The sequence below is a fragment of the Myotis myotis genome, unplaced genomic scaffold (genome assembly GCF_014108235.1).
Source record: "Myotis myotis isolate mMyoMyo1 unplaced genomic scaffold, mMyoMyo1.p scaffold_m19_p_3, whole genome shotgun sequence".
Classification (NCBI taxonomy): Eukaryota; Metazoa; Chordata; class Mammalia; order Chiroptera; family Vespertilionidae; genus Myotis; species Myotis myotis.
The window spans coordinates 25,336-49,422 of NW_023416335.1; the positions used below are offsets into that span (position 1 = coordinate 25,336).

At 58.7% G+C, this 24,087-nt stretch overlaps 1 protein-coding gene across 3 annotated transcripts in view; it reads right to left on the reverse strand.

Moving 5' to 3' along the window:
* The window catches only part of LOC118651319 (rho guanine nucleotide exchange factor 10-like), a 44,524-nt gene that overhangs the window by 19,042 nt on the left and 1,395 nt on the right, over positions 1-24,087 (reverse strand). For all 3 annotated transcript variants that reach the window (XM_036300355.1, XM_036300354.1, XM_036300356.1), the window contains exons 2-8: positions 20,206-20,307; positions 13,548-13,715; positions 12,700-12,987; positions 11,564-11,627; positions 10,833-10,909; positions 8,529-8,585; positions 2,715-2,878 (exon numbers count right to left, since the gene is read on the reverse strand). In XM_036300355.1, the coding sequence (XP_036156248.1) occupies positions 2,715-2,878; positions 8,529-8,585; positions 10,833-10,909; positions 11,564-11,627; positions 12,700-12,987; positions 13,548-13,715; positions 20,206-20,266 (879 nt within the window). In that variant the 5' untranslated portion in view covers positions 20,267-20,307. The remainder of the gene's footprint in view (positions 1-2,714; positions 2,879-8,528; positions 8,586-10,832; positions 10,910-11,563; positions 11,628-12,699; positions 12,988-13,547; positions 13,716-20,205; positions 20,308-24,087) is intronic.

Here is a 24,087-nt window from a genome sequence, read left to right on the forward strand (position 1 = left end):
CACTCACCGGGTCACACACGGGCTGCGTCTGCTACACTCACCGGGTCACACACGGGCTGCGTCTGCGACACCCACCGGGTCACACACGGGCTGCGTCTGCGACACCCACCGGGTCACACACGGGCTGCGTCTGCTACACTCACCGGGTCACACACAGGCTGTCTGTTCCACCCACCGGGTCACACACAGGCTGCGTCTGCTACACCCACCGGGTCACACACGGGCTGCGTCTGCTACACCCACCGGGTCACACACGGGCTGCGTCTGCTACACCCACCGGGTCACACACGGGCTGCGTCTGCTACACCCACCGGGTCACACACAGGCTGCGTCTGCTACACTCACCGGGTCACACACGGGCTGTGTCTGCTACACCCACCGGGTCACACACGGGCTGCGTCTGCTACACCCACCTGGTCACACACGGGCTGCGTCTGCTACACCCACCGGGTCACACACAGGCTGTCTGCTACACCCACCGGGTCACACACGGGCTGCGTCTGCTACACCCACCTGGTCACACTCGGGCTGCGTCTGCTACACCCACCGGGTCACACACGGGCTGCGTCTGCTACACCCACCGGGTCACACACAGGCTGTGTCTGCTACACCCACCGGGTCACACACAGGCTGTCTGCTACACCCACCGGGTCACACACAGGCTGTGTCTGCTACACCCACCGGGTCACACACAGGCTGCATCTGCTACACCCACCGGGTCACACACGGGCTGTGTCTGCTACACCCACCGGGTCACACACAGGCTGTGTCTGCTACACCCACCGGGTCACACACGGGCTGTGTCTGCTACACCCACCGGGTCACACACGGGCTGCGTCTGCGACACCCACCGGGTCACACACGGGCTGCGTCTGCGACACCCACCGGGTCACACACGGGCTGCGTCTGCTACACCCACCGGGTCACACACGGGCTGCGTCTGCGACACCCACCGGGTCACACACGGGCTGCGTCTGCGACACCCACCGGGTCACACACGGGCTGCGTCTGCTACACCCACCGGGTCACACACAGGCTGCGTCTGCTACACACACCGGGTCACACACGGGCTGTGTCTGTTCCACCCACCTGGTCACACACAGGCTGCGTCTGCTACACTCACCGGGTCACACACGGGCTGTGTCTGCTACACCCACCGGGTCACACACGGGCTGCGTCTGCTACACCCACCGGGTCACACACGGGCTGTGTCTGCTACACCCACCGGGTCACACACTGGCTGTGTCTGCTACACCCACCGGGTCACACACGGGCTGCGTCTGCTACACCCACCGGGTCACACACGGGCTGCGTCTGCTACACCCACCGGGTCACACACAGGCTGCGTCTGCTACACTCACCGGGTCACACACGGGCTGTGTCTGCTACACCCACCGGGTCACACACAGGCTGCGTCTGCTACACCCACCGGGTCACACACAGGCTGCGTCTGCTACACCCACCGGGTCACACACGGGCTGTGTCTGTTCCACCCACCGGGTCACACACGGGCTGTGTCTGCTACACCCACCGGGTCACACACGGGCTGCGTCTGCTACACCCACCGGGTCACACACAGGCTGCGTCTGCTACACTCACCGGGTCACACACGGGCTGCGTCTGCTACACTCACCGGGTCACACACGGGCTGCGTCTGCTACACTCACCGGGTCACACACGGGCTGTGTCTGCTACACTCACCGGGTCACACACGGGCTGCGTCTGCTCCACTCACCGGGTCACACACAGGCTGCGTCTGTTCCACCCACCGGGTCACACACGGGCTGCGTCTGCTACACCCACCGGGTCACACACAGGCTGCGTCTGCTACACCCACCGGGTCACACACAGGCTGCGTCTGCTACACTCACCGGGTCACACACGGGCTGCGTCTGCTACACTCACCGGGTCACACACGGGCTGTGTCTGCTACACCCACCTGGTCACACACAGGCTGCGTCTGCTACACCCACCGGGTCACACACGGGCTGCGTCTGTTCCACCCACCGGGTCACACACGGGCTGCGTCTGTTCCACCCACCGGGTCACACACGGGCTGCGTCTGTTCCACCCACCGGGTCACACACAGGCTGCATCTCAGCCTCCATAGAAAGTACATGAGGACGCTGACATCACTGCAAACATCAGTACAAACCACCCCTTTTGGAAACAGCCCAAACCCCAACAACCAGAGTGTACGTGGCAGAGCCAGTCACCACGGCAACCCGAGACCTCACACACCTGACCTGCCTCTGCCCATCCCAGACTCCACGCCTCAATGCCTGCGTCCCCTGATGGACCTGAGGTCAGAGTCACACACACGCTCCCCTCCACGGAGGTCGTGGGCAGCTCGGGGCCTGTCCTGTCACGTGGTCTGTGTGATGGCTCCCTGCTCGTGGTGGGGCCATGTGCAGGGCAGATCACGTGTGCACAACCCAAATAATTCAGAGGACGGTGATCTGCTTCCTTAAATACTAGGACAGAAAGCTCTCCAGGGCCTTTGAGGGACTTAGTTCCACATGTGCTTTCCCCCCTGCTGCGATGTCACTGCTACAGGATGCAAATAGGAGACTAGGCACCTTCTCTTCTGCCAATACCTGTGCTCTCCTCAAGCCGCCTGCCGACACCCCAGAAGCACTCATGTGCACGTCCTGTGAGCCGGCATCCCACGGGCTGGCCCAGGTATGTGTCGTCAGCCGACGGCGCACACATACCTGCTTCCTGTGGCTGCTGCGCAGGAAGGACCGGGGCACCCCGTTCCTGCCCTCGGAGTCGCTCTGCTCCCCGTAACTCTCAAACTCACTGGAACTCCATCCATACTCCAGGGAGCTGTTCCCACCCTCGTCTCCGTTCTCGACGTCGTCGTAGATCATCTCATCTGAGGCACAAGCACAGGATGAAGTCAGGAGTGCACGCCTCACCCACGACCGGTTCCCGCAGGCTCCTCACTCCACCACGTGGCTGGGGAGCGTCAGAAAAGCAGCGGTGGGAAGGCGTCAGGTGGGGCCTGGGGTTGGAGATGCCGAAGCTCTGACACCTCAGCCCCATCTGTATCCTGAGGCCCCTGGTGCTGCACAGAATCCACAATCACACCAACACGCAATCCACAATCACACCAACACGACATCCACAATCACACCAACACGCAATCCACAATCACACCAACACGATATCCACAATCACACCAACACACAATCACAATCACACCAACACGCAATCCACAATCACACCAACAATCAGACCACACCAACACGCAATCCACAATCACACCAACACGCAATCCACAATCACACCAACATGCAATCCACAATCACACCAACACGCAATCCACAATCACACCAACACGATATCCACAATCACACCAACACGATATCCACAATCACACCAACACGCAATCCACAATCACACCAACACGCAATCCACAATCACACCAACACGCAATCCACAATCACACCAACACGATATCCACAATCACACCAACACGATATCCACAATCACACCAACACACAATCCACAATCACACCAACACGATATCCACAATCACACCAACACGATATCCACAATCACACCAACACGATATCCACAATCACACCAACATGATATCCACAATCACACCAACACGCAATCCACAATCACACCAACATGCAATCCACAATCACACCAACACGCAATCCACAATCACACCAACACACAATCTACAATCACACCAACACAAACTCCACAATCACACCAACACGCAATCCACAATCACACCAACACGAAATCCACAATCACACCAACATGATATCCACAATCACACCAACACGAAATCCACAATCACACCAACATGATATCCACAATCACACCAACACGCAATCCACAATCACACCAACACGAAATCCACAATCACACCAACACGAAATCCATGGATGGATGAATGGTTGGGTAGATGGATGGAAGGGTGGGTGGGTGGGTGGGTGGGTGGATGGATGGATGAATGGAAGGGTGGATGAATGGATGGGTAGATGGATGGAAGGGTGGGTGGGTGGGTGGATGGGTGGATAAATGGATGGATGGATGGATGGATGGATGGATGGATGGATGGATGGATAGATGGGTAGATAAATGGATGGGTGGATAGATGGTTAGATGGATGGATGGGTGGGTGGGTGTGTGGGTGGATGGATGGATGGATGGATGGATGGATGGATGGATGTTTGGATGGATGGATGAATGGATGGGTAGATGGATGGAAGGGTGGGTAAGTGGATGGACGGATAGATGGGTGAATGGACGAATGGACGGAAGGATGGAAGGATGGATGGATGGATGGATGGATGGATGGATGGATGGATGGAAGGGTGGGTGGGTGGGTGGATGGATGGATGGATGGATGGATGGAAGGGTGGGTGGGTAGATGGATGGAAGGGTGGGTAGGTAGATGGACGGATGGATGGGTGGATGGATGAATGGATTGAAGGGTGGGTAGATGGATGGATGGAAGGGTGGGTGGACAGATGGGTGGGTGGATGGATGGATGGATGGATGGATGGATGGATGGATGGATGGGTAGGTGGGTGGATAGATGGATGGATGGATGGGTGGATGGATGGAAGGGTGGGTGGATAGACGGATGGGTCAATGGCCTAATAAGACTATAAGTAATCTTCACCTAGATTGAAAGGGCTCTATCACCTCGGCCCCTCTGACCTGGAAGGACACGCCAAGGCAATGACACGGGTGTCCTCACAGGGGACTCCTGCTCTGTATTCTCAGAGAATCGTGCTTGCGTTTGGTGGGTCCTCTCTTCTGTTTTCTGTCTCTTGGTTCTGATGTGTGTATCATTTTGACTTTTTCCCTCCCCTTTCTCTGACTCTGCTGAGTCGGATGCTGAGCTCATTATTTTTCATTCTTTTTTTCGGTTTTTTTAGCAGATGCCATAATCTCTTTAATTCCTGACTATTCTAAATCCACTCTATAAATTTGTATGTAATATTTTCATTATTATTCAAGTCAAAACATTTCCTAACTTCCACTCTGACTTCACCTTGGGGTGTGTGTGGTCATGTGACTTTTTTAAAAATTCATTTCAGAGAGGGAGAGGGAGAGAGATAGAAACATCAATGATAAGAGAGAATCATTGATTGGCTGCCTCCTGCCCACCCCCCACTGGGGATCAAGCCCACAACCCAGACATGTGCCCTGACCGGAAGTTGACCTCCTGGTTCATAAGTCAACACTCAACCACTGAGCCACACCGGCCGGGCTGCTGGATGCACACACCTTTAGAACTATGACATCATTCTCTTGTGGAGGAATCTCTAAGTCAGTGGTTCTCAACCTTCCTGATGCCGCGACCCTTTCATACAGTTCCTCATGTTGTGGTCACTGAAAGGGTGAGGACTACGCCCTCCACCTTGCCCCAGGGTAAGGGCTATGCCCTCCATCTTGCCCCAGGGTAAGGGCTATGCCCTCCATCTTACCTTGGCCATGTGCTCAGCAAGGCTTCTTCCCGGAAGCCAAGCCTCTGCTAGCCACACCCAGGACTTCTTTAAACTAACCAATGACAATCAAGGGAAGTCGCCATAGATATGACCACATCCTGTGTAACAAGACACCAACTTGCGCCTGGCCAATCAGCAGGGCCCACAGTCCTTTCTCCTCCCCTTAACCCAACCCCCTATAAAACCTCTCTCCACACAGAGTTTTCTCTCTCTCGGCCACTTGGCTTGCGGTTGTGTTGGTGAGTGTGGTGGATGGGGAGCTCAAGCTAGCTTGAAATGAAGGACTCTTTGCTTTTGCATCGGACTCGCTGGCTCCCTGGTGGGCCCTTGGGAATCTTGAAATCTGGGCACAACAGTCACCCCCAACCATAAAATTATTTCCATTGCTACTTCATAACTATAATTTTGCTACTGTTATGAATCGTAATGTAAATATCTGATATGCAGGATGTATTTTCATTGTTACAAATTGAACGTAATTAAACCATAGTGATTAATCACAAAGACAATAGGTAATTATATGTTTTCCGATGGTCTCAAGCCAGTGGTCGGCAAACCACAGCTTGCGAGCCACATGCGGCTCTTTGGCCCCTTGAGTGTGGCTCTTCCACAAAATACCACGTGCCGGCCTGCACGTACAGTGCATTGAAACTTCATGGCCCATGCGCAGAAGTCGGTATTTTGTGGAAGAGCCACACTCAAGGGGCCAAAGAGCCGCATGTGGCTCGCAAGCCGTGGTTTGCCGACCACTGTTAGGCGACCCCTGTGAAAGGGTCATTTGACCCCCAAAGGGGTCACAACCCACAGGCTGAGAACCGCTGCTCTAATTAGTCGTGTTTTGTAGCTAACACATCACATATTACCCAGTCAAACTGGCTATCTAGTGGTTAGCATTGGCTTAGATCCTTCTTAGGGACAAATGCTTACGTACAGATGTCCTGTGTCTTGATGTAGCTCTCACAATACATGTCTGGCTTTGCTGTTATCAACCGGAGACCCTCTGTTCCGGGCGACTGGAGTCCCATCACATTTGCTGTAAGTAGCAATACTTGGGGCTCGTTCTCCCGTCTTCCTCCCATGCCGTTCACCATGCTGTCTCACTCTATTTTTCTTGCTGGCTCCCAGCTTGGGTATTGCTCTGCTAATCCTGAAGTTAAATCCTCTCTTTCTGACCTTTCAGCGGTAACCCATGGGCTACAGACATGGCCTCTCACACAGAAGCCAGCGTCTACGCTTCTCCTGAACACCGCAGGGCGGCAGGATCCCGGACAGCCCCGCTCACAGCTCGCTGGCTGCCGACTCGGTGCCGTTCCCACGGACTCATTCATCGGCCAGTTTATTCGCTCACTGTTCTCTTTGCTTCCCATTATGTTCTGCATCCTTTTCCCTGACGTGGGAACGACACTGTTTCTTCAGGCCTGTGAGTGGGTGCTCTCCCCGGGCTCCATCTCTTTAAAGAGGTTTACTTCGGCTGACAGTGGCAACCTGGGTTGAGATGGCACGTTTTCCTCGGCGCTCTGCGCATATCATCCTACCGTCCCCCAGCCAGAGACGGCTGCTCCTCCTCCCGAATCACGGCTCCTCGTGGGCACCGTGCCAGCCTGGCCTGTCAGGGCTCGCCAGGACATGGTGCCAGAGTGTCACCTGCACAGGCCCAGGTGTGTCCTGTCGGGGCTCGTCGGGACACGGTGCCGGAGTGTCACCTGCACAGGCCCAGGTGTGTCCTGTCGGGGGCTCGCCAGGACGCGGTGCCGGAGTGTCACCTGCACAGGCCCAGGTGTGTCCTGCCGGGGGCTCGCCAGGACGCGGTGCCGGAGTGTCACCTGCACAGGTCCAGGTATGTCCTATCGGGGCTCGCCAGGACGCGGTGCCGGAGTGTCACCTGCACAGGCCCAGGTGTGTCCTGTCGGGGGCTCGCCGGGACGCGGTGCCACAGTGTCACCTGCACAGGCCCAGGTGTGGCCTGTCGGGGGGCTCGCCGGGACGCGGTGCCACAGTGTCACCTGCACAGGCCCGGGTGTGTCCTGTCGGGGCTCGCTGGGACGCGGTGCCACAGTGTCACCTGCACAGGCCCAGGTGTGTCCTGTCGGGGCTCGCTGGGACGCGGCGCCACAGTGTCACCTGCACTGGCCCAGGTGTGTCCTGTCGGGGGCTCACCAGGACGCGGTGCCGGAGTGTCACCTGCACAGGCCCGGGTGTGGCCTGGCTGGTGCACGGCCCGCTCCGAAGCCACAGTTCTGCCGTCTGGGAACTTGTGTCTTCCTTTGTTTCTAGAACGTCTTAAGTCTTTTCTTCTATTTTCTCACTTATTAGACGTGTGCTGGTGCATCTCACCTACATGTTTCTGAACTTTTCATTCATACTTTCATTATTTCAATTCTTTCTGCTTCTTTAGGATAATGAAGATAACACCCTCTAGTCCAGCGGTTCTCAACCTGTGGGTCGCGGCCCCTTTGGCGGTCGAACGACCCTTTCACAGGGGTCCCCTAAGACCATCCTGCATATCAGATACTTACATCATGATTCATAACAGTAGCAACATTACAGTTATGAAGTAGCAACGAAAATAATTTTATGGTTGGGTCACAACATGAGAACTGTATTTAAAGGGCCAGAAGGTTGAGAACCACTGCAGTCTAGTCCCAGCCAGTTTGGCTCAGTGGATAGAGCGTCGGCCTGCAGACTGAATGTTCCCAGGTTCTATTCCAGTCAAGGGCACATGCCCGGGTGGCAGGCTTGATCCCCAGGTTGGGGCGTGCAGGCGGCAGCCGATCAATGCTTCTCTCTCATCATTGAGTTTCTCTCTCCCTCCCTCTCCCTTCCTCTCTGAAATCAATAAAAAAGATACCGTCCCTCGATGAAGTGCTGTGATGTGAACACACACAGGTGCGCCCACCACACGGGCCCAGCGAGACACTCAGAGACCCAGGAATCACGGATGTGACACACACAGGCGCACGCAGAGGAGTGTGCACAGGGAGCGTCTGCACGCCCAGGAAAGACGGCCCACAGTCTCCCAACACTCAGCGCCAGACGGAGCCCCACCTGGTTCGGAGTCTGACTCCTCCCTTGGCACGTCGTCGTAAATGGCTTCCTCTGGGTCTGGAAGGAGAGGAGGGACCGGTGAAAACCGAGCCGGACCAGCCGCGCGCACGTTCCCGGGGACAGGCCGCCGTCTCCAGGGAGCTAGCCGTCCCGCAGCCGTCGGTGCGGTCATGCGGCACCTGCCAAGCGTGAGCACTACGGTGAGGGCAGGGCGTTGTCTTGGATTGAAGGAAATCCTTCTAAAGCAAGCATGTCAAACTCCAAGGCTAGCACGGGCCAGATAAACGAGGCACGCAGCCCGTGGGCGGCGAGTGTGACATGCTTGCTCCCAACGGACCGGCTGGGAAGTCTCCCCAGGGAGTTCTGTGTCTCCAGGCCAACCCCCCCCCCCCCACTATTCTATGTTCGACGGCACGTCTCCCCGTGGCCCTTTGACAAGCATGACGTTTATGAGGGTGATGTGTCCTGACACAGAAACTCGAGGTGGCATTCGTGTCAGAAACAAGGGACCGCCCAGTGCCGTGGGGCAAAGTGGGGAACTTCACATGAGCCAACGAGGCAACGCGTGTGCCCTGGATGCGAAGGACAGCCCCAGGCGGGGGAGAAATGGTGAGCTCTCAAGCCCTGGCCGCTGTGCTCAGTGGCTAGAGCTCGGCCTGCAAATCAAAGGGTCAAGGGTTGGATTCCTGGTCAAGGGCACGTACGCGGGTGTAGCTCCGATCCCTGGCCCGGGTCAGGGCACAGGCGGGAGGCAACCAATCGATTCGTCTCCCTCACCATGTTTTTGGGTGTGGTTGTCGCTCTCTCTCTCTCCCTCCTACTCTCTCTAAAAACCAATGGGAACAATGTCCTCGGTGAGGATTAGTTCATGAACATGTTGGGCTTTGAGGACAGGATTTCTCAAGCAGCTTCATGTGGAGCATTCGTTTCCTTAAATCACGTGGGAGGAGCTCCGTGGGCAAACCCCGCGTGTGCGCGGCAGAGGGTCCGAGGTAGCGGGTCGTGGAGGACAAACGACGTGTGAGTCATCTGGCTGCCGGAAAGGGCTCTATGCTGACGTGGACTTCGCCAATGTCACTGCCTCCCACGTGGAAACCACAAGGTCACAGGTGACAAAGCAACACAAGGAAGAAAAGGAGGCAAGTCCCAGGCCAGTCCCTGACCTGGAGCCACTGCGCCCGCCCACCTGCGGGGTCGGGGGGCAGGGGGCAGGGGGCAAATTCCGGAACAGCCCCAATATTTACCGCCTCCAACCCCGTGAGTGTCTGCTCCCGCCAGGCCCCAGGGGCTGCAGTCTACGGAGCCCCTTTCACATACAGCCATCCCCACTGTCATCTGGAGCGGACGCACAGCGGGGGGGTGGGGGGGGTGGAGCGAGGGGGGCACTCATTTCCTTTGGAAATAAAATCAATACAGAGCATCCCGTGACGATCCTCATCTACCCGCCCCTCCCCCCAGCGGGATCAGCTAATGACACTGAGCTCTTAGTTACTACAATGTCCTAATCAAGCCAGGGCGAACCCTCCAGGGGGATTTCATAATTGGGAGGCGGCTACGATGGCTGCGAGTCGGTCATAGAAACGATCACACAGCTATCAGCGGGGGAAAAAGGAGGCGACTGGGAAAGCAATCTTCACTTTTCCTTTAAAAATTAAAAAACAAGTAAATCGCCCTGGCCAGGTTGGCTCAGTGGATAGAGCAGCGGCCTGTGGACCAAAGGGTCCCAGGTTCGATTCTGGTCAAGGGCATGTACCTCGGTTGCAGGCTCCTCCCTGGCCCAGGCCCTGGGCGAGGCGCATGCAGGAGGCAACCAATCGATGTGTCTCTCTCACATCAATGTTTCTGTCTGTCTCTCCCTCTCTCTTCCACTCTCTCTGAAAATCAATGGAAAAATATCCTCTGGTGAGGAGTAACAAAAAACAACAAGTAAATCCAGCTGAAGCAGCTGCCCTCTCTAACCACACGTGGCCAGGCCTGGGTCCGTGGTGGCTGCACCCCCCACCCCCCACCCAGGGAGAGGCACTGGCTGGTGGGAAGAAGCCGTTTCAGTGTCTTGGTGGAGGCTGCTGGCTGGGGCCTGGGGCCTGTGGGCAGCACCTCTGTCCAGAACCCACAGCCATTTCGCAAACACCAGGGGGCGCCGTGCTGGGAGGCAGAGATCCCAGTGACTGACGGGAGGTAAGTGACGGGTGTCATAACCTTTAGCCCCGACGCAGGGCACGAGGCTAACGGGCTAGCCTGGCACCGGCGCTGGGCGTGGCGAGGACATGGGGCACAGGCAGCCCTGGCGGGTGGGCAGCTTACTGTCCATCCAGGCGGTGTTGGCGGGGTCTGCCACCCAGCGGGCCAGGGGGCTGTCCTCGGCTCGGGCCCGGTCCTCACTGCAGGAAAGCAAACGGTACGTCACCACGGACCATCCTTCCCGCTGCCGCGTGTCCCCGAAGTACACAGGTGCCACCACATGCGCCAGGGGCACATTCCCCAGACAGGACCGCGGCCCTCCCACTGATTCTCACAGCTGCTCATGACCGGGCGCTCTGCCACCGCTGAACACCCAGCATTGCGGGGTGACAGGAGTCTGCCAGGGAGGGGGTTCTCCGGGGCACACCCAGCAGATGGAACTGCACGTGCAAAGGCAAGTGGTGTGAAGAAAGGCCGGTAATGAGACCAGCGGGCAGGATTCGGGGGAAATCTGGCTTAAACAGAGTTAAGCATCTTTTTCTTTCCATCGAAGGGTCTAAGAGCCTTTGTGAAACTGAGGCACACGGTGCGTCTCCCGGGGGAGACTGGGGCCTGCACGGCTCATTCTGTTTGGCTGTGGCCTCATCGCTCGTCTTCCACACGGAGTAACACTAGCGTCTTGCAGCCCTGAGTTCAGGGGGACCCGCTTGGGGGCCCTGGAGAGAGGGCAGAGTCTGACGGACAGAGGGGAGGAGCCACGGGGGCCGGGCGGCCAGCAGCTCCACGCACCGGCCCTCTGCACTCGGCTTCAGGGACCGGTCGGCTCAGACTCCCCGGGAAAGCCACACGGGTACCTGTTTGCTGGGTCCTCAGAACTCAGAGAGTTGCCCTGGCCGTCTTCCGCCGCTTCGGGGGTCTCTGCCAAGAAAGAAAACACGCGTATTGCTCAAGGCTGATAAAAATGCAAGTTGATTTTCATCCTTAAAACGATTTCCTACTTTGTTTCTGATCACCGATCGGCTGATCTTAGCATAATGATGGTTAAGTGATGGATTCGAGGTGGTTTGGGTTTCAGTAAAATGTCTTCCACGTGGGGTTACAATACGGAGCGATGACCCAGGGTCGTATGGAACAGCCAGAAATAAAACGACACCCAACAAGTCAGGTCGGAGTGCAGAGGGAACACCGGACTCCCTCCGTTTCCATGGGAAATGACAGCTGGAGTCTATGTGAAAGTGTGTCTACATGGCGACCTCAGGAGATGTTCAAGGTCGCAGTGCTTCACACATAGCGGACGGGTCACGAGAATTCTCGCTTCATATCACACAGCGTTTTACAAAGATCATACTTTAAAGAGATAGTAGCTTGTAAGAACACGTAATAAATAACTTCAAAATGCAATGGGTACTTAATTTTAAAGCGTGCCTTTAACATTTATGTAAAACGATTTTTGTACTCGTTCAATAGAAACTTACCTGGCCACTGGGTAAAGCTGGCAATAAAACTACTGGTCCGCAGTGTGTTAAGTTGGTGATAGTGGACAATAACCACACTTTCCCTGCTCTCACACATGCACACGTGCACACACACTCAGACATACACAGCCACGCATGCATGCATGCACACACGTGTGCATGCACACACACATATAAACTCTCATGCACACGCGTGCGTACACACTCATGCACACACATTCCCACACACCATATACAGTCATGCACACACACATTCACACACAACCACACATATATGCATGCACGCACACACTTATACACACTCATGCACACATACACTCCTGTGCACACATTCCCATGCACACACTAATCTACACACGCATTCCCACATACACACACTTGTGCACACACATTTCCACATATGTACACACTCGTGTGCACACTCACACAGCCACACCTCCATGCTTGCACACACACACTCATGTGCACACGAAGTCCATCTGGCACGGGGAGGACGGTGCAGGGAAAGGGCCCACCTTCCTCATCCAGGGACACGGAGCGCACGATGACGGGGCTGGAGTAGGCGGGCAGGAGCGCGGGCAGGTTGGAGGGCACGGCGTAGCCACAGGGCACGGGCACCGAGTACCCGCTGGGCACGTGCAGGCTCACGCCCTCCTCCTGGGCCTCGGGGTCTGGGGGCGCAGGCTGCTCTTCCTGGAAGGGCGTGATGTCGATGATGGAGTAGGGGTTCACTCTCGCTGGGACCCCAAGCTTAGTCGGTTCCACCGGCGCGCCCTTGTCGGTCCCTGTCCCGTCTTCCCCTCCTGGAGGCAAACCCAGCGTCAGGCCCACGCGCTCAGGCAGCAGTGCCCCCTCCACCAGCGCCAGGGCTCCTGGAGGATCCCTCCCTGGGCCACGGCGTGCAGGGCGCACCCGACCTCAGGAGGGTGAATCTGGGGCAGGAGGGCCCGTGGCCTGGTGAGAGCTTCTGCTACAGACAAGGAAACGCAAGGCTGGCCCGACCGTCCGTGGGCAGCGAGTAAGGCAGCCAGGCCCCTCCTGGCACCAACATGGAAAGTCCTGCATCAGACCCGCCCCAGAAGCACCGCTTAAACTTAAAGCGCCTTCCCGGTCGGCAGCGGCACACGGAAGAGGCCGTTCTTACTAGACCAGGAGTCCCTGGCCCTCCAACGTGTACAAGGGGGCACACAGCGAGACGGACACCCTGGAAGCAGCGCAAGTTCGAAGACACACGGCCGTTTCCATGCAGGCATTCCAGCTCCCACGTCACAGAACGGCACACCTCCCTGGGGACCCCGCCCAGCGGCCCTTCCTGCGGGGAGGGGGGGGTGGCGGCCTGGGTCCGCGGGCGCCCGGCACTCACCTGAGCTGGTGGGGGCGGCGGCTCCCACGTGCCCGGCCTCGGGTGCGCCCGGGGCTCCTCTGTCCGCTTCTGGAACCTCATCTCCGCTGTCAAAATCGAACTGTTCTCCCTCCTCCTCCTCCTCCTCCTCCTCCTCGTTATTGTTTGGATCATATTTTACCTCATTTCCTACAGTTTAACAGAAATGACAGTGTTAACAGGTATCACCAGCAAAACCACTTCCACGTTCCGGACAGAGACGGGCTGGGCGGCGAGGTGCTGGCCGCCCCTGCGCTGGGGGAGACCTTCGGGGTGGGCGTGGGGGTCGGTGCTCTGACTTCCTCATGGGCCCCACAACTCACCGTGGGAAAGAAAGGGGAGGAGAGCACTTTCCTCATCGGAGACCTTCCCCCACGGCCAGAGAGCCAGGGAAGCTCCCAGCCCAGTGGGTGATGGGCCACGGGGGGGTGGGGGGGGGAGGGCGGGGGCTTAAGTCCCTGGTTCCCATTCCTGGGACACAAGGATCCTCGGGCGGAACCTGGGCTGCGAGCTTCGTCACCCCCGGCAGCTCTGTCCTAGGCTGCTCTTCCAGGAGGCCAGGAAGCTGGGAGGCCGGGAGGCTGGGAGGCTAGGAGGCCGGGAGGCCAGGAGGCTGGGAGGCTGAGAGGCTGGGAGGCCGGGAGGCCGGGAGGCTGGAGGCCAGGAGGCCGGGAGGCTAGGAGGCTGGGAGGCTAGGAGGTCGGGAGGCTGGGAGGCCGGGAGGTTGAGAGGCCGGGAGGCCGGGAGGCCGGGAGCCTGGGAGGCTGGGAGGCCGGGAGGCTGGGAGGTTGAGAGGCAGGGAGGCTGGGAGGGCAAAGGCCTGCAGACGTGCGGCTTTTACAGCACAAACCACGGGTCCTGCGGACTAGGTGGCCGCAATCCCAAATCACAGAGCGGGGCTCTCTTTAAAAATTTGCAGGGAAAAACATACCTGGAACTAAAAGGGTGTAAAATGGCATTGCAAGCCTCTATGTTGACCTGTGTTTTGTGTATGTTACATATAAAAATACTTACAAGATTAAATTTATAAATATTTTCTTTAAAAAGAAATGTGTGAAGGGATCAAAAGGTACAAACTTCCAGCCCAGCCGGTGTGGCTCAGTGGTTGAGCATCGACCTAGGAACCAGGAGGTCATGGGTTCGATTCCTGGTCAGGGCACAGGCCCGGGTTGCAGGCTTGATCCCCAGTAGGGGGCATGCAGGAGGCAGCCGATCAGTGATTCTCTCATCACGGATGTTTCTCTCTCCCTCTCTCCCCCGTCCTCTCTCTGAAGTCAGTAAATATATAAAAACCAGCAGCAACAAGAGAAACCCCCCAGGAGGCGCTTCCTGCCGCTGCAGCTGGGGAAGGAGGGGCACATCCTAGCGGGTCTCTGGGAGGAAGCAGACACTTCCTTTCTCCTGGGAATGAGGAGAGAGGTCCAGAGTCCCGCCCCTTCGCTGCCGTCGGGAGGGGGCCGCGGGGGCCCAGGGCGGCCGCCCCCACCTGTCCCTGGCACACAGGGCCCGAGGGACAGTCGAGAGCACGTTCCCCTAGCTTTTCCATGTTTTGGAACAATGACCAATAGTGAAGTGGGACCCAGAAAAGGCTTCAGGAGAGTCTGTTTAACACGCTGTCCCGATAAGCGTGTACGCGGGGCCTTCCCACGGCGCCGCCAGCCCTGCACGCATCCGTCCGTCCTTCCTCCGCGCCCCGTCGCTCAGCACTTGCCCTCCGGAAACTATCGGGAATCTTTCAGGACTGGAGTAGCAGGACAGCTTTTTGGCTTTTGTTTTTTAAATACGTCTTATTGATTTTTACAGAGAAGAAGGGAGAGGGATGGAGAGTTAGAAACATCGATGAGAGAGATCAATCAGCTGCCTCCTGCACGCCCCCCACTGGGGATGCACCCGCAACCAAGGTACATGCCCTTGACCGGAATCGAACCCGGGACCCTTGAGTCCGCAGGCCGACGCTCTATCCACCGAGCCAAACGGTTCGGCAGCAGGACAGTTTTGAAGAAACAACCGAGGTGTCTTATAACGAAAGATCATTTTTCAGATGAGGACCCACTTGTGCAAGGAGAGGCTGTGGGACGATGAGGAGCTCTCGGCAACATGGAGAGGCGCTCCTCACAAGTTCAGTGAACATAGTGTTTAAACGTGTCTCTTCACTCATTTACTAGGAGATAACGGATGCGGGGAGGGCGTGGGGGCTGGGGCCGGGGTGCCCGCCATGGAAACCGGTCTGGTGATGACACGCAATCACCCGTGGGCCCGCGGTCCCCCTGCTGAAAGCCGGGGCTCAGACGGCCTCGCGTGCACTGCGCTCACAGGACGCCGAGGGGGGTGCACCCGCGAGCCCGGGGCGGGTCAGCGGATAAGAACGAGCCCATCGCCCACGGAGCGTCCTCGGTCCTGCAGCGGAGGAGACGCTGCCACCTGCGGCCACGCGAGGGGCCTGAGGCCACTGCCCAGCGAGAGGCAGCGCAGAGGACCGACACCGAGATCCCACTCGGGGGTCCCTGGAGCCCTCGGTTCAGAGACAGGAGGGGGGTGGTGCTGGGGGCGGGGGGGAAGATGAGAGCGCTCTGGGGGTGGTGGTGACGTGGCCCCTGACCCCGCTGAGCGGGGCCCCGTGGGGAGATGGTCAGCGCTGTGCTATGGACGCTTCTCCACAAGAGAAGACCCCGCCCTCCGCGCACGCAGCCTGAAGTGCGACTGTCACGGCGGCTGCCTCTGCATGCTGCAGACACAGCGGAACCTCGGCTCTCCAACTTAACTCGTTCCAGAAGGCTGTTGGAAAACCGAATCATTGCCCCCGTTAGAAATCCTGGGAATTGAATTAATCCGTTCCAGACCCCCACGTGACCCCGCGTTTTAACCTTCCTTGTTTTCAGCACGTCTCCTGTACTGTTTAATCGACAAATAAACACTTTAAAAACAGAAAGGACAGGAGAGCCCTAGTCGGTGTGGCTCAGTGGCTAGAGCGTCGGCCTGCAGACCAACAGGTCCCGCATTCGATTCCAGTCAAGGGCACGTACCTTGGTTCCAGGCTCCTTCCTGGCCCAAGCCGGAGCCCTGGTCAGAGCTCGAGCAAGAGGCAACCAATCCATGTGTTCCTCTCACATCGATGTTTCCCCCTCTCCTCCACTCTCCCTCACTCTCAAATTTTTGTGCACCGAGCCACTCGTTAATAAGAAGCAACAAAAGCCAAGCAACATGAAAATGTTCACAGCACACGTTCCTGGGACATTGGCCACGTGAGGTTTGGCGGAGAACTGACTCCACTCGCGCACTCTCCTTTGCCGCCGAGGGACGCGTGACCGATCACACGGTGTCGGCAGGAAAGGGTGCCAGGCTGAGAGGCGAACTGGCCGAGATGGGAGGCGCTCGAGAACCGAGGGAGACTGTACTCGGCATTTTCTCTGTTTTTCTGCATTTCTCGAAGTTTCCACAAGCACACGAGTCCGCTTGTCCGGCTCCTCTTCGTGGAGATGCTCATGTTTAACTAAGACACAAAGCCACCAGCTCCCCAGAAGCTGCTAGAGCAAGTCTGTTCCATGACCTCGCGGCCCAGCCGAGCCCGTAAGAAACAAGCCCGGCGAGGGCCCTGCCCCCGCGCGGTCGCCGACTCGCGCACGTCCCCAGCCCCGGGTCCCCACGCAGGAGAAGAGTGTGCCGTGGGGAAGCGTGTTGGGCTCCGGCACTAGGCGTCACCTTATTCACTGAATAAGCTGGTGAAGGGGCGCTAGAGCCATCCGTCTCCGGGGGGAAGCACAGACGTGTCCAGGGCACCTCCCAGATCCATCGTCACCATCTAAGTTCATGCTGCCGCACAGTTTCGGGAACGATGCCAACCAGCACCCTGGCGCGGCGACAGAAAAGAGCCCTGTTCTGAGGGCGGCCGGGCAAGGGTCAGACACGGGCCTGACTCTGAGACACACACGGCTCCTTCTGTCGGCACTCGCCTCCCGAAGTTACAGCTCACGCTGCTGAGCCTTAACGATTAGGTCACCCCCACAAGTGACTTCCAGGAAACTGTTTCTAAGAAGAACAGAGCTTTGAAAGATGAGGCACAAAACAAGCTCCTAAACACTTGGGAAGGAACGAAGCAAAGCGTGAACTTTGGGCCCTAAAACGCACGCTCCCCCATGAAGGGGACAGTGGTTGTGCCGAGTGTCCTCAGGTCTACATGGTGACTCTCAGCCCCTTCCCTGCTCCCCTCTCCCCCTTCCCCTCCCCTCCCCACAAAATAAGAGGCAGCGCCTCAGTAGGTCACACAGGGAGAGGCAGGAGCTGCTGAGGACGGGTGCCCTGTTCGCCATGTGCCACGCAACTCTCGGGTGAGACTGGCCTGCCAACTGCTCACTCCCCAGACACTTGTGCAAAGAATGAGTGAGTGAGTGAGTGAATGAGTGAATGAATGAGTGAATGAATGAGTGAGTGAGTGAGTGAATGAGTGAATGTGTGAATGAGTGAGTGAGTGAGTGAATGAATGAGAGTGAGTGAATGAGTGAATGAATGAGTGAGTGAATGAGTGAGTGAGTGAGTGAGTGAATGAGTGAGTGAATGAGTGAATGAGTGAATGAATGAATGAGTGCGTGAGTGAGTGAATGAATGAATGAGTGAGTGAATGAGTGAATGAATGAGTGAATGAATGAGTGAGTGAATGAGTGAATGAATGAGTGAGTGAGTGAGTGAATGAGTGAGTGAATGAGTGAATGAATGAATGAGTGCGTGAGTGAGTGAGTGAATGAATGAGTGAGTGAATGAGTGAATGAGTGAATGAATGAGAGTGAGTGAATCAGTGAGTGAACAAGTGAGTAAGCGAGTGAGAGTGAGTAAGCGAGTGAGAGTGAGAGAGTGAGTGAATGAATGGTGAGCAGATGAGTGGCTTCAAACATGTTCCCGCAAGAACACTAATTTCCCCAATAGAACTGCAAGCAGAACCCCAATCCGCAGAATGGAATGAGAGTAACAAAGAAATCCCTCCGAAGGTGTAGGTCTTCCCTTAACCGCGGTGCCGCACGCAGCGCCTCTGAGGCGCTAGGGGCCTGGGCGCCCCGGTGCTGCCCCTGCTCACGGACGGACGCGCATCGACGCTGTGGGAGCGGCCTCTGCGCCCTCCCGGCCAGGTCCGTCCCCCGGCGCAGGAAGCACACCTCCGATGCATCAGAAAGCACGCTGCCGTTCTGCACCCGTCCTGGCGGAAGACCCCACGCGCCAGGCTGTGCCCTCGCGCGCGGTGACCGCATGTGCCCTGACTGGCAACTGAACGGTGACCTCTGGGTGATGGGGCAGCACTCCATCCACTGAGCCACACCGGCCGCTCCCGTGCATATTTCAGTAACAAAGAGGTTTCTGCTTCTCACTGTGAGTCACACAGTGAAAATGTTACGTTTCCAATCCCACGGGATGCGAGTCCGTTAGGGTTCTGGGCTGCCCAGAGCAGGGGAGGTGGCCCAGGGAAGGCATGGGCATCCATCTGCTGGAGTCTGCCCAGCTGCCCACGCGCCTGAGCCAGCCAGACCTGCAGCCACAGTTCCAGCGTCCCCTCTGGCGCTGGTGACGCAGGCCTGGGAGACGGGTGGGCTGGCCTGGCCCCCAGCGAGCGCCCGCCGCAGGGCTCAGGGCAGGGACAGGCCACCCACCCCCACCCCACGCCCCTACGTCAACAGCCCTCCAGGACGGCTCGCCCACTCATAGCCTGAACGCTCCAGCCAGGTCAGCACAGCGAGGACCAGTGAAAGAACTCGCGTTTTTCAGTTCAGAGATAAAAGTCATACATTTTGTTCCCGAGGCCTAAAGAGCAAGAGTTAATTATAATACGAAAGTTTTATCTAAGATGCCATGTTTCTCTTATTTCTGATGAAGGCTATTTTGTTTTTAAATCTTTTATTGTTTAAAACAAAGAAGGAGTGTTGTAAGAGGCAGCTGCCCTGGGCCCTCCAACAAGGGGCTGCTCACATCCTTCCCGCCTCCTCCTGGCCCTGGGTGGCACTGGGGTGGCAGCTACTGGGGTGGCACTGCCTGTGCTGCAGGGGACTGTCCCCCAGATCAAGGCCAGGCCCTCACAGGCCACGCCCCCAGGCTGGCTCCCCCCTCCCCCCCAGCTGTTCTTCTCACCAGGTCTGAGCTCCCTGCAGAGGTCCCCGTGTGGTCGTGCTGCTCAGGCACCAACATCCCGTGCAGTGCGGCACCCGCACCAACACGGACACACAGACCCACCGGACAGAAGTGGGAGCCAGAAATAAAGCCTCAGTATGACACCTCCCGGGTACCCCCCCAGGCTGGAACAGCTGGGCAGAGGTGAATGCGTTCACCGCCCGCCCCACCCACCCCAGCCTCCCCTCAGGTGTCAGAGCTCAGGCAGCAGCCTCCCCTGGGGGCTCAGAGCTCACGCAGCCACTGGGTGGGCACCTGGAGCTGTGGTTTGGTGAGTCCGCAGGAGGACACACCCCGGGTGATGTTGGGTGTCCATGTTTGAGGGTCAGGGGGGAGCAGCGCTGGTCTCCCTCCTTCTCAGTTAAACCCACCACAGTCAGGTCCAGCCTAGAAACCCTAACAGCAGGGACGCCCACAAGGAGGAAACCCACAGCAATGAAACCACAGCGAGAACGCACCGTCTCGACCCACCTCCAGCGAGGCCCAGCCTTACCTTCGGCAGCGGCAGCGGGGGCAGGTGGCTCCGGCTCCGGCTCGGGCTCCGGGGGGTCCATGCTGTGCGGCTCCGGGAGCCTGGCCCTGGCCCTGGGCAGCCCTGCGGGAGGAGAGAGGCCGTCAGGGCAGGCAGGAGCTGCCCAGCCCACAGGCGCCCCGGCACCAGCACTGGGGGGGGGGCGGGGACGCTGGGTCTCAGTCACAGCCGCTATGGGAGAGCTCCCGCTGCCAGTCGCAGGCCCACAGGATGGGAACTTCCAGAAATAACCAGGGCGAATCCAGGGTCCCGTCCCTGCCTCGCCCAGCGGCAGCCAGGGCTCCCCACCGCCACGGGGTCACCCCAGCGCCCCTCTTCCTCCGGACACAGGCCGAGGGGAGACGGGACACGCGGGTACACATGTGGCTTCCTCTTCAGCCAGCACTGCGGGGTTTGGTTTGGTATATATTTTGTTTGCTTGTTTAATATATTTTTATGGATTTCAGAGAGGAAGGGAGAGGGAGAGAGAGAAACATCAGTGATGAGAGAGAATCATGGATCGGCTGCCCCCTGCACGCCCCCTACTGGGGATCGAGCCTGCAACCTGGGCATGTGCCCTGACCAGGATCAAACCCGGGACCCTTCAGTCCGCAGGCCGACGCTCTATCCACTGAGCCACACCAGCCAGGGCCACTGCGGTTCTGAATGAAGAGCCGTTGCCCAGGATGGAGACCGGGGCTGGCCGCTCTCCCAACCCGATCTCTGCAGGCAGCGTCCGTTTCTCTTTCTGCGTCTCTCGCTGCCCACGGGCCGCAGGAGAACCGAGTCTGAGCAGTGTGTGGCCGCGGCTGCATCAGAAGGCGGGGAGCGGGTCCCTGTGGCTGGGGCGGCACCTGCCCGGCTCCCAGCACAGCCGCTCCACAGTCCAGGCCACACACTGCAGGGCGACTCTCGCAGGTCCCCAGGAGCCCGGGCGGGGAGGAGGGGGAAAAGCACAGAGGGGGGGAGGCACTGACACCCCAGCCTCACCGCCAGGGGCAGCCGCGCCCTAGCGGATGTCAGGTCCCTCCTCGCGGGCAGGGCGGCTCTGCAGTCCCCGCAGCCTCTGGTTGCCACCGCCCTGGAGCCGCTGCCCCCTCGTTACCAGGAGGCCGCTTGTCTGGCGCTCACGGGGCACAGCCCACGCCGCTGCCAGCCCGGAGCTGGTGAGGCCCTTTCGGAATCGCCCATGGAGGGCAGAGAGTTCCTGTGAGGCCGCCCACCTCTCCCCGGCCGCGCCCCCAGCAGCTGCCCCACCGCCAGGGGCCAGGCTCAGACCCGCGGGGCGACTAAGAGGACAGGACACCGATTCCTCCACGGAGCTCGGCCCCGGAAGCCAAGGCCCTGCGGCCTCCAGAACATGCTCAGCGGCTTCCCCACCCTGGCCACGTCCTCACTGACCCCCAGGGCTCCGACCCTGACAGCTCGGCAGGCCCTCACTGACCCCCAGGACTCAGATCCTGACAGCTCGGCAGATCCTCACTGACCCCCAGGACTCGGATCCTGACAGCTCGGCAGGCCCACACTGACCCCCAGGACTCAGATCCTGACAGCTCGGCAGGCCCACACTGACCCCCCGGGCTCCGACCCTGACAGCTCGGCAGGCCCACACTGACCCCCCGGGCTCCGACCCTGACAGCTCGGCAGGCCCACACTGACCCCCCGGGCTCCGACCCTGACAGCTCGGCAGGCCCACACTGACCCCCCGGGCTCCGACCCTGACAGCTCGGCAGGCCCACACTGACCCCCCGGGCTCCGACCCTGACAGCTCGGCAGGCCCACACTGACCCCCCGGGCTCCGACCCTGACAGCTCGGCAGGCCCACACTGACCCCCCGGGCTCCGACCCTGACAGCTCGGCAGGCCCACACTGACCCCCCGGGCTCCGACCCTGACAGCTCGGCAGGCCCACACTGACCCCCAGGACTCGGACCCTGACAGCTCGGCAGGCCCACACTGACCCCCAGGACTCGGATCCTGACAGCTTGGCAGATCCTCACTGACCCCCAGGACTCGGATCCTGACAGCTTGGCAGGTGCCCTACGCACTCAGGCCACTCGGACACCAGGCGGAAGGAAGGCAGAGGATGGCGGATTGGGGTCCCGCCAAGCACCCCCAGAGACAGAGCCGCCCAACCAGCCGGAAGGCTCCTCTCCAATGGGCTTGAGTCCCGCGTGAGCATAAACACCCCTATTCCAGCCACTGCCTCCGTGTCCTGACCCCCCAAACCCGGCTGAAGCCACACTGCGTCCCCATCAGAGACACAAGGCAATCGACAATCGACAGCTGAAACGGCTGCTGCAATGGCGCTTCCATCCAGACGCCCTTCGCGGACGCTCCTGTCTGGCCGGCTCTCCTCCATCCCAGCGAGAGATGAGAGCTCGAAACTCACGCATACATTTGACTTTGGAGTCTGCCCGTCCACGCTGCTTTTTTAACAATAATGACGTCCACGTGTGGGGGTCCGGCCCCCACAGCCAGACCGCAAGCCTCCCGCTTCGTCAGAAGCACAGCCTGGCCGGCCAGCGTGGCCCAGGAGTTGAGCATCGACCTAGGAACCGGGAGGTCACGGTTCAATTCCTGGTCAGGGCACATGCCCAGGTTGCAGGCTCGATCCCCAGTACGGGGTGTGCAGGAGGCAGCCGACCCATGATTCTCTCTCCTCATGGATGTTGCTGTCTCTCTCCTTCTCCCTTCCTCTCTGAAATCAATAAAAATGTATTTAAATAAACTTTTTAAAAGCACAGCCTGTGCCCCAGAGGCCCAGAGGCCTGCATGGTGACCAGTGGCAGAGTGGTCAGTCCTTCTGTTTTCTGCATCAATTCCCAGGCGACTCGCTGCGTGGAGGGTCTGAGGCTGAGACTGTGCGGCCAGTGGGCAGCCCGGGGGGAGGGAGCACAGGCTCAGGTCCCAGCGGAGTCGCTCTGAGCGGGATGACTGAATGTGCGGCCGCCCCACGCCCCCTTTCACCACGGCCACGGCACAGCGTGACAGCGGGGACACTATTTTACTTTAAAAAGCCATGCCTAGCACCAGAAGTGGTTCATGGAAGAGGGATGCTTCAAACCTAAAAGAAGTATTTTGAATATTTTAAAAGTCCTTTAAATATTGTTTACTAAAAACATGAACCATGGGCAGCCGGCGGGCAGCCCTTCCACCGGCAGGTGTGCAGGTGTGCGCTCCTGCGAAGATGAAAGAGGAGCGGGCCGTAGAAGGACACGGGTGCCTGGTCGTTTTTATGAAGCGACTGCTCATCTGAAAACCCTCACACAAAAGCAAATAGAGAAGCGAACACAGTCTTCGAGGCTTCGCCAGGCAGAGGCTGACCCGGTCCGGAAGAGGAGGCAGTGGGGGGTGAGGGGGCAGGTGAGAGGGTCCTCCCCGGACTCTGCACCCGCCTCACCTGCTCTCAGGCAGGACACCCTGCGACCATAACCGAGGACAGGACCCGGACCTGCCCTTACCCTGCAGGACACAGCCCTGGCCTCCTCCGGGGGACCTCGCCAAGTTTCCCAGGACGCCTGCCCCTCATTCCCCCACCACCCCACTTCCAGGAGGCTTAACTGAGCGCTCTCCCCCATCCCAACGTTTCACACCTGCGTCCCCCTGTGTCCTACTCCCCTCCACTCCCCTCCTTCTGCGGGAACTATGACGTCTGAACCCAACATGCCCGTGCCCGATGTGGCAAGATCCCAGCGGACGTGGCAAGGGAGAGCCGAGCGTTTCATTGCGGCGTCTCTGCTGCCTGGTGCAAGAAGAGAATAACGCAGCGCACAGCAGGGCCTCTGCGTTGCTATGAGGATGTTTTTCAAAACGATCGTTCAGAGGAGGACCGCCGAACTCACTGCATCTTCCCTTGGCCCCA